Source organism: Vulpes lagopus, chromosome 1 (genome assembly GCF_018345385.1).
Source record: "Vulpes lagopus strain Blue_001 chromosome 1, ASM1834538v1, whole genome shotgun sequence".
Classification (NCBI taxonomy): domain Eukaryota; kingdom Metazoa; phylum Chordata; class Mammalia; order Carnivora; family Canidae; genus Vulpes; species Vulpes lagopus.
The window spans coordinates 79,330,069-79,344,778 of record NC_054824.1 but is presented as its reverse complement, the minus strand read 5'-3'; the positions used below and the strand labels follow the sequence as shown (position 1 = coordinate 79,344,778).

The window sequence follows — 14,710 nt, the reverse complement described above, 5'->3', positions numbered from 1 at the left end:
ATAGTACCTGGCATATGGTAAAGTGTCCAAAAAGTCTGGTGAATTACTATTATTTTCTGGTATGATGACATAATGGAAAGAAAGACCATCATAAACAAAAGTTGAGGTAGGAAAATGTTCAGCCTGATGAGTAGAAGAAGAAAGGAAATATGAAAGGAAGTTCTAGGAAATACTTTGAAAAGTAGCTAGGACCAACTCAGGAAAGGTCTTTAATGGTAGGCTTAGAGGGTTTTGATTTTATCCTTTAGAGTCTAAAGTTTAGACATAATTGTCTCTCCCTTTCCTCTGTAGATCGCTTAGGAAAATGGCTGTTGGTATGATCCTAGCAAGCCTGGCATTTGCAGTTGCAGCGGCTGTAGAGATAAAAATTAATGTGAGTTCAATAAATCTTAAGCTCCATGAGGGCAAGACCATATCTTGTGTTCTCTCTTCTGACTCGTTCAATCTTGATTGCCTGGGACCTAGAACAGTACCTCTTTTGAAGAGGTTGCGTCATAACTATCTGTGGTAAATAAGTAGATAAGGGATTGAACAGCAATGTAAAATGAGGCCCACCTCCCACCTGAATGATTCAGAGTATATTGTCAAGGAATTCCCAAACACTAATCCAAGCTATCATCTCTTTGGGAAGACAGGTTTTTGAATATTTGGTAGATCAAGTTGCCATTATTGGGGAATGATGTATGAGGTCACAACTGAGTCGAAAATCATGGAGTTTGTCATGTAGTATCCGTGCTTGCTGCACTGAGCTGGTGTTTCCCCCTCCAAACTGCCTTCAGAGTTTTCTAAGCCAAATGCCCTTCAGAGAGAGAAAACTATGTCCTCCTGACCAGATGGACTAGACTGTCAGAGATAGGACTGAGATATATATTCTCATTGTATGGGACAAGTTGTTGGTAATTCTGCCATCATCTCTATCCTAAGAAAATGACGCCACCGCAGCCTGGTCCCAAAGAAATTTTCCTGCAAGCCTTGAATCTGGCAGATGAGGAAGTAAAGTTGACAGTACTGGGAGATGAAAACAATATTCTGTTGGAAGAGTCCATCAGATCCTTTCAGGTGAGATATGAACTTGAATAAATTAGAAACACATTCAGATTATGCAACAAGATGACAGCATAATATAGTGGTTAAAAGTATACCCTTGTCAAACGGTCAGTCTCCAGTCCAATTCCTGGTTCCACCATTCCCTAGCTATAAGACTCTGAACAAATTTTATTTTATCTCTAAACCTCAGTTTCAGCCTCTGTAAAATGGCAATAATTTTTATGCCATGAGCTGTTGGAAGGATAACTATTATATGTAAAGAGTTTAGCATAGTGTCAGGGACATTGTAAGGTCTCAGGTTTTAATTTGTATTGTTATTTCAAACTGCCTCCTAATATCACATGCTCTGAAAAGATTTGGCTTGCATATTTTCAGATTACTATACATATTCTGAAATATTTATATTTTTTAAAGATTTATTTATTTATATTTTTAAAAGATTTATTTATTTATTTATTTATTTATTTATTTATTTTAGAGAGAGAGAGTGTGTATGAGTGGGAGGGGCAGAGGGAGAGGGAGAGAGAATCTCATATAGACTCCTTGCCAGGTACAGACCCTGAAATGGGGCTCGATCTCACAACCTGAGCTAAAACCAAGAGTCAGATGTTTAGCTGAAGGTGCCACCCAGTCGCCCCTGAAATATTTACTTTAAAATATTATTTTTTAATGATAAAAATAATATATATCTATTGTTGAAAATTGGAGACTATATAGAAAGACATAAAAACCACTTAAAATTCCATCATCCAGAGATGATCAATTAGCACTTTTGTATACATGAATAATTTCTAAAAAGCAGTCACACTCTACATGCTATGTTGAACTTTGATTTCTTTCTTAACATTAATAGAGTCATAAGTATATTTCTTATGCATAAGACATTAGATAATTTGAGAACATGATTTAATGGATAAATGATATTCCATTTTATGGATATATCATGGTTTATTGAAGTATTTCCTTATAGGTATTTAAGTTTCTATTATTAATATGCGTAATCCTATAATGAACATCCTTACTCATAAATCCTTATGCATGCCTCTGATTACTCTCATATGACATATTCCTAAAAATAGAATTAGTAGGTTAAAGGGTAAAGTTGAAAGTATCTGGTTAGCTTACCCATCCTGGGATTCTATGAGATAGTGACAGGGTAGAAAGTGAATGTGACAATTTCTTCATTCTACAGAAGATGCCACACTATGCCCAGCTCCACCTAAAGACAAGAAGCCAGGATTTCCACTTCTACCTAAAATATCACAATATGTCTGTCTATACTAAGCATTCTGTGGAGGAGAAGAACTGGTACAGTCTGATCATTCGAGAAGATGGAAAAAACATTTATAGCATGATGGTAAGTTAAAGAGTAGCTTAGGTTCCAAATTGTTATCTGAGAATATTTTGATCAGCTCATCAATACCTTACCAAAGATATGCTTGATGATTAGATTTTCTGATTATAAGTTCCTTGTCATCAGCTGTAACTGATTTTTACTTTCCTCCATTATAGGTGAAGGATGAAGAAAACAAAACAACCAGTGGGATGACAGCCGTAAGGTTTGGTTGTCAAGGAGACCCAAGGCCACTCTGTTTTGAATACTAGTCTCTTCTGATCTGTGGGGCTTCAGATAAAGCAGCTTTATATTCTACTTGTCTTGTACAGGGATTCTGTCTCCTAAATATCAAGGGCATTGGTGTCAGAAGCATATTCCTGAACAATGAGAGGCAGATAGGCTTGCTTTCCCATATGGTATTAAAAAGATGACCCTGTATCCGTATATGCCCTCTGTGCTCTGATGCATACATCCCTTTCTGTTGAATTTTATCCCCTTATTTTTCTCTCAGGAAAATAATTGAGTACTTTCCTCTCTGTGATCACCAGAGAAAAATTTAGAAGTGACCAAATAATCCTCCCTTCATGGTTGCTAGTTGAATATCTCTTATTGTTACAGTATTTTTAAAGTATAGTTTTATTATAAACCTGTAGAGGCACCATGGTGTTGTAAAGGTACACCTTTGGAGTCAAAAGACTTGATTTCGAATCCAGATAAGGCTGAAAGTCATGTCAGATGGCCAAGGAAAGTTATGGAGATGGAGCACCCAAGAGGTCACTTGTTCTCTGTAGCAGGAAACCTAGCATGAAATAGATACACATGCCTATGGTCACCAAGATCACATGGTTGCTGTTGAGATTAGCACTTTGGAGGAGAACTTCTAATGAGATGTCTGAACTTTGCTGAAGGGTAGAACAATCATAATTTGTTTTTGGATATGCTTTAGAAAAAGTATACAGTTCAAAATAAGTAAGGCAATAGTGAGGATAGGACTTCCCTGGGTTGGAGAGCCATGGGAACCATTGGAACCTCCAGAAAGCATAAAAGGAAATTTCTAGATCAGTGCAGGATTATCTAAAGTTCAGGAATCAACATTAGGGGTTCTAGAGGAAACTGCCCTTCTTATCTTAAGAGAGATTAGTACAAAAGCTATCAAAATACTCAAACCCATACTGAGGAAACAGTTTAGGGAAACAGGTCCAGGTGACTAAAAAGATCATTCTAGAAGAGTCCAGGATTGTCTGCAGATTCCAAAATGATAACTCAGCCTACTGAGGACTGGGAGTCTAAGTTTTATATAAGTCAAATCAGACTTCATTTATAAGAGGATACAGTATCATTTTTAGGTAAATATTGGTATATATTATTTATTTGTATACATAATTATTTTTCTTAGTGGAGTCTCCATTGATGAATCCCACCATTATAAGAGGGAAAGAAATTGGATGCACCTAAGCCGGATTAGTGAGGAAACAGACTGCCAGCCATGGGTGATCATGATAATGTCCATCCTAGCTAGAGATGATGCGAGGGTGTGGCAGATGGAAAACTAATACCTCGGGAAAGATAAAGTGAAGGATAACTAAGACTACTGATTATTTCTTACATTTAAATTCATTTATTCATCCACTTAACAATATATATCATATACATTTTACGTGCCCAAAACCATTCTAGTTACTGGGGATTTAGGGGTAAATAGGTGTTCCTGTTTGTGAGGGTTTGTCTGATATGTAATAATGTCTCTACCCTTAGGTTTGTTAATACTTTACATAAGGAGATCAACATCTCCCTGGGTACAGATGTCTCCCTCAGTGTTGGTGAAGACTATGGTGTGTCTGCGTACACAACTGTACAAAGTGGAGAGTAAGAGCATTACTCTGGTGGAGATTTTATTTTTATCAACAATTGTTCTTAAATGTTTTCTCTCCATATAGATAGGGGGATTAGGTATATCTCAGCTAATTTTGAGTATACTCAGGTTCACTGTTTTGTACTGTTCTACTAATTCATAAGACTTGGAGGAGAAAAATTTTTATGAGTTAAATAAGAAAACTTAGGGCCTGAAATCCACAAAAGACGATGATTTGTGCCTATTTTATTTAGATTTAAAGTGTAAAAAAATACTAATAGGTAATGAAGAACTCAGATCAGTGGCAGAAAAACCTGGCATAAAAATAATTCACTCCTAGAGACTTCTCTTTAAAGAGAAATGTTGGTTTTGCTGCTTGACTCACCCTGAGTAGAAAGATGAGATCAGCTTTCCCCCTGGAGATGGGAGTGTTTTTCTAGGTTGTGGTGTTTATTCTAACTAAAATTGTCCTGTTCCAGATACCCTGTGGTACATTGTAGAGCAGAAGATAAGGACTTTTCACTGAATATGGGTCTACTAGAGTCTGGTGCAGCATATCTGTTTGTTATTATTAATGTAAGTAGCTCATGGCCACCCCTGCTCTCTCCTTCCATATAACTATATTTATATCTATGTATCTATATCTGCATCCGAATTTATCCTATAATCACATACTTATTTCTAGTGTAAAGTGATAAGTTCTATCATGACTTTAGAAAGCCTACTAAGGTCTCTAGAAGGGACATTAAAATATATAACATTGGCAGTAGGCATAAAATAGAAATATAGAATGATATAATATGTGGCCTTTTGTGTCTGGATACTTTCATTTGGTATATTTTCAAGGTTCATTCATATTGTAGCATGTATCAGTGCTTCTACTGATATTGGTACTACCAAAAAATATTCTGTTTCTTGGCACTACCAAATAATATTCTACTGTATACATGTAGCATGTTTTGGATTCTTTATTATTGAGTTATAAGAATTCTTTGTATTTTTTAGATATGATTTAAAAATATTTTCCTATTCAGTAGGTTATTTTTTTTAACTTTCTTGATGGTGTCCATTGAAGCACAAACATTTTTAATTTTTATGATATTCAGTTTATTTTTCTTTGGTGCTTGTGCTTTTGATGTCATATCTAAGAAAATGTTGCCTAATCCAAAGTCACGAGGATTTATACCTATGTTTTCTTCTAAGATCTTTATAGTTTTAGCACCTATTTTTAGGTCTTTAATTCATTTTGAGTTAATTTTTGCATATGGTATGAATTAGGGAGTTAACTTTTTTCTTTTGTATGTGAATATTCAGTTATCCTAGCACATTTTGTTGAAAAGACCGTTTTTCTCCCATTAAATGGCCTTGGTGCTCTTGTCAAAAATCAGTTGACCATAAATGTGAGGGCTTATTTCTAGACTCTATTCTATTTCATTGATCTATATGTCTGTTCTTGTGCTACTACCATACTGTCTTAATTGTTGTTTCTTTGTAGAAAATTTCAAAATCAGGAAATATAGGACCTTCGACTTTATTCTTCATTTTCAAGATTGGTTTGGCTACTATGGGCCCCATATATTTCCATTTTTGAGTCAGCTTAGAAGCAGAAACCAGCTGGGATTTTGATAGAGATTGCATTAGATATGTAGGTGATTTTGATGAATATTGCTATCCTAACAATATTAAGTCTTCTGATCAGTGAATATGAGATTTCTTCCCATTTATTTAGATCTTCTTTAAGACTTAATTTTTTTCAATAATGTTTGTAGTTTTTAGAGTATAGATTTTACATTTACTTTGTTAAAATTTATTCATAAGCATTTTATTCTTTATGATGCTATTGGGGTTTTTTGTTGTTTTTGTTTTAGACAGAGAGGAGTGGGGAGGGGCAGAGGGAGAAAGAGGGAGAATCTCAAACAGGCTCCACACCCAGTCCAGTGCAGAGCCTGACATGGGGCTGAATCTCACAACCCTGAGATCATGACTTGAGCCAAAATGAGAGTGGGACACTTAACCAAATGAGCCACCTAAGTGCCTCATGATGCTATGGTTAATGGAATCATTTGTCTAATTTCATTTTTGGATTATTCATTGCAAGTATATAGAGAAACAATTGCTTTTGTATGTTGATCTTATATCTTGCAAACTTACTGAATTCATTTATTGTTTTTTTAGTTTGTATTAGTTTTATAGTTTTTTTAGTGGACCCCTTGGGACTTTCTGTATACAAGACCATATCATCTGTATAGAGATAGCTTTACTTCTTCCTTTTCTTTTTTTAAATTTTATTTAAATTCAATTTGCCAATGTATGGTATAACACCCAGTGCTCATGTCATCATGTACTCTCCTTAATGCCTGTCACCCGGTTACCCTATTCCCCCCCACACCCCACTTCCCATTCTGCAACCCTTTGTTTGTTTCCCAGAGTTAGGAGCCTCTCATGATTTATCTTCCTCTTTAATTTTTTGCCACTCAGTTTCCCCCTTTCCCTTATGGTCCCTTTCACTATTTCTTACATGCAGCCTTTATCATTAGGTATGTTAGTTTGGGGGTTTTCATAGATATCATTTATTTTTATCTTATTTTATTTAAATTCAATTAATTAACATAATATATCATTAGTTTCCAATGTAGAGTTCAGTTATTTATCAATTGCATATAACACCCAGTGCTTGTTACATCACGCCCCCTGCTTAATGCCCATAGACATAATTTAGTAGGCTAAGTTCCCTTCTATTTCTAGTTTGTTGAGGTTTTTGTTTGTTTGTTTTTTACCATGAAAAGGGGCTGAGTTTTGTTAAATGCTTTTTCTATGTATGTCTATTGAGATAATTATGTGGTTTTTGTCCTTTATTCTATTGATATGGTATATTACCTTAATTAATGTTCAGATGATGAAACAATCCAGTAGTAGTTTTCCAGTGCTGCTATAACAAGGTGCCACAGATGGGGTGGCTTAAAAATAGAAGTTTATTGTTTCACAGTCATGAAAGCAAGAAGTCTAAGACAAAGGTGTTGGTAGGGCTGATTCCTTCTGAGGGTTATGAAGAATCTTTTCCACGCTTTTCCCCTAGCTGTGAAGAAGAATCTTTTCCATGCTTTTTCCCTAGCTTCTAGTGGCTTTTTGGCAACATTTGGTATTCCTTAATGTATAGAAGAATCACCATAGTCTCGCCTTCATCTTTATATGGAATTCTTCTTGTATGCTTGCTGTGTCCAATTTGCTGCTTTTTTACCAAGATACCAATTATATTGGATCAGGGCCCACCCAAATGCCCCCAATTTAACATGACTAATTATATCTGCAACAACCCTATATCCAAATAAGGTCACATTCTCAGTTAGAACTAAGAGGACTTCAACATGTGAATCTTAAGGGGACGCAATTCAACCCATAATACTTGTATTCCTGTTTTTTTTCCACTTTTCATTTGTTCTGTCTTTTGTAAGCTACTCCAGATAGAAGTCCTATATATTGTTTCTGAATGCCAGTATCTAATAAGCATTTAGTGTTTTCCATAGTCCTGTTTTGTTTGGCCTGGACACTACTGAAAAAAGTAATAATAATCACCATTATTTGACAATACTTAAAATTCAGGAGATATCACCTAAGAAGCTGAATTCTTTTTTTTTTAATTTTTATTTATAAGAAGCTGAATTCTTAACATTTTTTAAAAACAAAATCAGAAGATTTAATAACAGATATTACCATGTCAATTGACTGGTGCTGTAGTGGCTTTTCACTTTAGATGGGGCCTGTGCTATCCACTTTACCACAGCCCCCATCATTCCCATTCAGCCTGCTTCATTTACCTAATTATCTGCCTGTGAGCATTTGAGTATTTGACCTTGATTTAGAAGTTCAAGTCATGGTCTCCCCTTAGCCTAAGAAAATGCAAACATACACCTGTGTATTATTCACAATATCATCTGAAGCAAAATTTACCTTCCTATTTTGAACGCAATGTCCCTTTGACTCAGAGGATCAAGAACATTTGGATATCAAAGAGTTTTGATTTCAAGGACTTCTGATCTTGATGCTTTAACTACCATTTTAATTACATTATATTTTAGATATTACACCTACTACCTAATAATAGTTTCATTCCAATAAATATATGTAATTTTAGAATTTTTATCCTATTTATAACAAATGTTAGTAGACATAGCCTATATAAAATAAAGCCAACTATAGCTAAAAACTTGCATAGCAAAAGTACTTCTAGAAAAAGCAATAAAGGTTTTAGAATCATGTATATTTGGTAACATTAGTAACAAAAAAAAAATTGATCCTGAAAAAATTCTTTTGACTAAAATTCTACAGAAAAAATTGTCTCTTTTTGACATCATTTTAATGTGTAAGATTTGAGTTCAAAAATAATGGCCAGTAAATAGAATTAAAAATAGCAGGCAGTATTTGATATGGATTTTTCAAAACTGATCAACAAAATCTTTAATGTACCCTGATGAACATGGATGCAAAAATTCTCAACAAGATACTAGCCAATAGGATCCAATAGTACATTAAGAAAATTATTCACCATGACCAAGTAGGATTTATTCCCTGGACACAAGGCAGGTTCAACACTCGTAAAACAATCAATGTGATTCATCATATAGCAAAAGAAAAACCAAGATCCATATGATCCTCTCATTAGATGCAGAGAAAGCATTTGACAAAATACAGCATCCATTCCTGATCAAAACTCTTCAGAAAGTAGGGATGTAACATTCCTCAACATCTTAAAAGCCATCTACGAAAAGCCCATAGCAAATATCATTCTCAATGGGTAAGCACTGGGAGCCTTTCCCCTAAGATCAGGAACAAGACAGGGATGTCCACTCTCACCACTGCTATTCAACATAGTACTGGAAGTCCTAGCCTCAGCAATCAGACAACAAAAAGACATTAAAGGCATTCAAATTGGCAAAGAAGAAGTCAAATTCTCCCTCTTCGCCGATGACATGATACTCTACATAGAAAACCCAAAAGCCTCCACCCCAAGATTGCTAGAACTCACACAGCAATTCAGCAGTGTGGCAGGATACAAAATCAATGCCCAGAAGTCAGTGGCATTTCTATACACTAACAATGAGACTGAAGAAAGAGAAATTAAGGAGTCAATCCCATTTATAATTGCACCCAAAAGCATAAGATACCTAGGAATAAACCTAACGAAAGAGGTAAAGGATCTCTACCCTAAAAACTATAGAACACTTCTTAAAGAAATTGAGGAAGACACAAAGAGATGGAAAAATATTCCATGCTCATGGATTGGAAGAATTAATATTGTGAAAATGTCAATGTTACCCAGGGCAATTTACACGTTTAATGCAATCCCTATCAAAAATACCATGGACTTAAAAAAAAAATAAAAAAAAATTAAAAAAAAAAATACCATGGACTTTCTTCAGAGAGTTAGAACAAACTATTTTAAGATTTGTGTGGAATCAGAAAAGACCCCGAATAGCCAGGGGAATTTTAAAAAAGAAAACCATAGCTGGGGGCATCACAATGCCAGATTTCAGGTTGTACTACAAAGCTGTGATCATCAAGACAATGTGGTACTGGCACAAAAACAGACACATAGATCAATGGAACAGAATAGAGAACCCAGAAGTGGACCCTGAACTTTATGGTCAACTAATATTCAATAAAGGAGGAAAGACTATCCACTGGAAGAAAGACAGTCTCTTCAATAAATGGTGCTGGGAAAATTGGACATCCACATGCAGAAGAATGAAACTAGACCACTCTCTTTCACCATACACAAAGATAAACTCAAACTGGATGAAAGATCTAAATGTGAGACAAGATTCCATCAAAATCCTAGAGGAGAACACAGGCAACACCCTTTTTGAACTCGGCCACAGTAACTTCTTGCAAGATACATCCATGAAGGCAAAAGAAACAAAAGCAAAAATGAACTATTGGGACTTCATCAAGATAAGAAGCTTTTGCACAGCAAAGGATACAGTCAACAAAACTAAAAGACAACCTACAGAATGGGAGAAGATATTTGCAAATGACGTATCAGATAAAGGGCTAGTTTCCAAAATCTATAAAGAACTTATTAAACTCCACACCAAAGAAACAAACAATCCAATCATGAAATGGGCAAAAGACATGAACAGAAATCTCACAGAGGAAGACATGGACATGGCCAACACGCACATGAGAAAATGCTCTGCATCACTTGCCATCAGGGAAATACAAATCAAAACCACAATGAGATCCCACCTCACCCCAGTGAGAATGGGGAAAATTAACAAGGCAGGAAACCACAAATGTTGGAGAGGATGCGGAGAAAAGGGAACCCTCCTGCACTGTTGGTGGGAATGTGAACTGGTGCAGCCACTCTGGAAAACTGTGTGGAGGTTCCTCAAAGAGTTAAAAATAGACCTGCCCTACGACCCAGCAATTGCACTGTTGGGGATTTACCCCAAAGACACAGATGCAATGAAACGCCGGGACACCTGCACCCCAATGTTTCTAGCAGCAATGTCCACAATAGCCAAACTGTGGAAGGAGCCTCGGTGTCCATTGAAAGATGAATGGATAAAGAAGATGTGGTTTATGTATACAATGGAATATTACTCAGCCATTAGAAATGACAAATACCCACCATTTGCTTCAACGTGGATGGAATGGAGGGTATTATGCTGAGTGAAATGAGTCAATCGGAGAAGGACAAATATTGTATGTTCTCATTCATTTGGGGAATATAAATAATAGTGAAAGGGAATAGAAGGGAAAGGAGAAGAAATGGGTAGGAAATATCAGAAAGGGAGACAGAACATAAAGACTCCTAACTCTGGGAAACAAACTAGGGGTGGTGGAAGGGGAGGAGGGCAGGGGGGTGGGGGTGAATGGGTGACGGGCACTGAGGGGGGCACTTGACAGGATGAGCACTGGGTGTTATTCTGTATGTTGGCAAATTGAACACCAATAAAAAATAAATTTATTATTAAAAAATTCTTTATGTAAAGTTTACCAAGAAAATAATTCATTTTGATAAAAGTAATTTTAGTAAAATAAAAATTTTAATAGAAAATGTTAAAAATAGTTAAATTGTACTTTACATTGAAAATTAAGCAAGGAATTAAACTTTTCTCAAGAATGTGCTTCCTGAAAATTCATTATGTTTATGTAATTCAGTTGCCATTTTAGATTTAAAATGTTGGCCAGGTTCAAAATACCTATGGATCAAAAGGTGGAAATCCCAACTACAGTATCAAAATATTCTGGTCTGCCATTTAAGAACTGTGTCAATAATGGTATCTGATTGACTGAAGCCAGTTGGTGAGTGCAAGTTTTACCAAAAGGAATTTCAAAAACTGAAATTGTATAGAATTTTCTCAATCTCTTGAAGGATGCAAATACAAAGAGAGCATGGGTATAAGATCATAGAATGCTGTAGGTCAGAAATATTTACTTGAGACTATTAATAAGCCCTTCTTCTTTTCCTGACTAAGAGTACCAACCAGGATCCTCAGGCTTGGAAGATGGAAGACATTCCATCCAACAAACTGTCCATTGCATGGCAGCTACCACAATATGCCCTGGTTACAGCTGGGGAGGTCATGTTCTCTGTCACAGGACTTGAGTTTTCTTATTCCCAGGTAGGTTTTTGCAAGTGAAAAGTGTATGTGAATATATTTCTCAGAGAGAGATGAGTTTTAAGCCTAGCAAGGCTTAAATAGATATGTGATCCTGGCCAAGACCTCTATATTTCTTGGCCTTGGATTCCTTGTATATGACCCTGAACCAAGAGTCATCTTGAATCCCAGGATCATGGCAGTACAGCATAGTAGCTGATGCTGTTTGGAACCTAGGAAAGGGTTGCTTTAAGAATAAGGACTGTGGAGTTAAACTGCCCATGTTCAAATTTTGATGGTACAACTTACTGTGTAAACTTGAGCAAGTTAATTATCTCTCCAATGCTATTTTTCTTCATGTGTAAAGTAAGAATACTGATGCACTTTATCTCTTAGGGTATAATGAAGATTACATAATGAATTAAAATATTCAATTAAGAGGTCCACCTTATTATTGCTGTTAATATTATTATCGCCCCTTGAATCAACATGATAGCTAAAGTTAGGGGTGGGGGGAGTTCAAATTTGGAAACTTTTGTAGGAGAAGTTTTCTGGATAGATGCATGGGTTATAGTGTTAGGGAGTTTGTTTACTCACAAACCTATGTCCTCTTTAGGCTCCCTCTAGCATGAAATCTGTACTACAGGCAGCCTGGTTGTTGACAGTTGCAGTTGGGAATATTATCGTGCTTGTTGTGGCACAGTTCAGTGGCCTGGTACAGGTATGGATCTGATGGAATCAGAAGTTTGCGTCTACCTAAGATTTCCCCTCCAATTTCCTTTCCTCCATCTTCCCCCCATCTCTTTGCACCCCACATTCCCCACTCAGTGCTGTGGTGTGAGATGAGTTAGATAAATATAGACTTTGCCAGGATAATAGATATATAAGAGTGACAATAATGACCACCATAGGCCCATATGAGAGGAGGCCAGTCAAATCATTCTTCTTTTAACAAACCTTTGCCTACATTGGCGACCCTGGGTCAGTCTACTCCCTAGTTCTCATCCTATGAAGATCCATTTAGTTTCAGATTTCTTCATATTCTTCTCTTATATTTATTTCTTCCTGCAGTGGGCTGAATTCATTTTGTTCTCCTGTCTCCTGCTGGTCGTCTGCCTGGTCTTCTCCATCATGGGCTACTACTATGTTCCTATACAGCCGGAGGATTTACAGGAGCCAGCAGATAAGCAGATTCCCCACATCCAAGGGAATATAATCAACCTGGAGACCAAGAAGACAAAGCTATAATAGCTCCCTGGACTCTTCCAAAACCCCAGTTCCTGGCTTTGGTCTTGGTCATCACCCATCCTAAGGCATTTTTTTCTCCTACTTGGTTAGGGAAGAGAAGTAGCATCATATCTGAGCCGATCTGCCCCACTTTTCTCTCATGATAGAGGCAGTTCTAGGCCTGGATATTCCAGTACATTAATAAGCAAGTCCCTTGAGACTCTATGTCTTCCCAACAATTACTAAACTCTGTAAATGTTGTGTAGTATTGCTGAAGCAGGCCTAGCATCTCTAAATGGCCATTAAATACACAAAAAGTAAAATTGAAATTAGTCTCTGGGGTTATGCAAAGTTATGTGGGAATCCCTTTACTTGCCATTTAGAACTAATGAGTTCACTTTTTGAGGGGTTTAGGGGAAAAATTGCAGAATAACAGAAATGGTTTCTTCATAAATAACATATTTGTATTATTCACTAGGACCTCAAGAATTGGTATGTATGGCGTGATCTGGTTCAGAGCCTGGCCTGTCAGCTATATACATTTCATAAAACCATAGAAATTTTTTCAGTACTGATGGTAGAAAACCAATGACATTTTATTAATACACAGAAGAAATAAATCTTTCAGATAATTACAGTATTTTATCTACTAATGCAAACACCCCTTTCTTCACACTGATAGATCTTTGGGAACCAAATTAAATGTAGTATGCATGGTTCTGGAAAACAAAAACAGGTATAAGTTGGAGAAATCCTGTTGAGTCTTCTTTAGTGCACATTATTCTTAGGGACTACAATGTTTCAGCTGGATTATGCCTTCCTGTGGACAGTTGTATGGACACTAATTATAATTTACCAACCATGCCTTTTCAATGTTGTTGGGCTAGCTTTTTCTAATTATGACATCATTTCTTACTTATTGTAACTGATATTTAATAACAACAATATTTTTATGAATCCAATTTCCTTTTTTTATTATTACGCTCGTCAGACTCAAAGTAGTGGGTCTGCCTTGATAAATTTTTCCTATTTTACTCTTACCATAACTGTAATTTCTTTTTCCAAGTTTTTATTTTACTTCCAATTAGTTTATATACAGTATAATACTAGTTTCCAGTATAGAAATTTAGTGATTCATCACTTACATACAATACCCAGTGCTCATCACAACAAGTGGACTCCTTAATCCCCATCACCTATTTAACCCATCCTCCTGCCCACCTTTCCTCTGGTAACCATCAGTTTGTTCTTTATAGTTAATTGTATGCTTCTTGGATTGCCTCTCTTCCCCCACCCCGCCCATCATGTTCATTTGTTTTATTTCTTAAATTCCACATGAGTGAAATCCTATGGTATTTGTCTTTTTCTTAAAGATTTATTTCATTTACCATAACACATTCTAGCTCCATTCATGCTGTTTCAAATGGCAATATTTAGTTCTTTTTTTATGGCTGAATAATATTCAATACTATAGGGCAGCCTGGGTGGCTCAGTAGTATAGTGCTGCCTTCAGTGCAGGGTGTGATCCTGGGGACCTGGGATCGAGTCCCACGTCAGGCTTCCTGCATGGGGCCTGCTTCTCCCTCTGCCTGTGTCTCTGCCTCTCTCTCTGTGTGTCTCTCATGAATAAATAAACTATTTTAAAAA

General features: G+C 36.3%; 1 protein-coding gene across 1 annotated transcript in view; it reads left to right on the top strand.

The window, feature by feature from the left end:
- The window catches only part of SLC15A2 (solute carrier family 15 member 2), a 37,695-nt gene extending 23,675 nt beyond the window's left edge, over positions 1-14,020 (top strand). The window contains exons 14-22 of the mRNA XM_041773759.1: positions 292-373; positions 925-1,059; positions 2,240-2,404; positions 2,560-2,606; positions 4,139-4,249; positions 4,715-4,811; positions 11,714-11,860; positions 12,453-12,557; positions 12,908-14,020. Coding sequence (XP_041629693.1) covers positions 292-373; positions 925-1,059; positions 2,240-2,404; positions 2,560-2,606; positions 4,139-4,249; positions 4,715-4,811; positions 11,714-11,860; positions 12,453-12,557; positions 12,908-13,084 — 1,066 coding nt within the window. The 3' untranslated portion in view covers positions 13,085-14,020. The remainder of the gene's footprint in view (positions 1-291; positions 374-924; positions 1,060-2,239; positions 2,405-2,559; positions 2,607-4,138; positions 4,250-4,714; positions 4,812-11,713; positions 11,861-12,452; positions 12,558-12,907) is intronic.
- Positions 14,021-14,710: the final 690 nt, after the last annotated feature.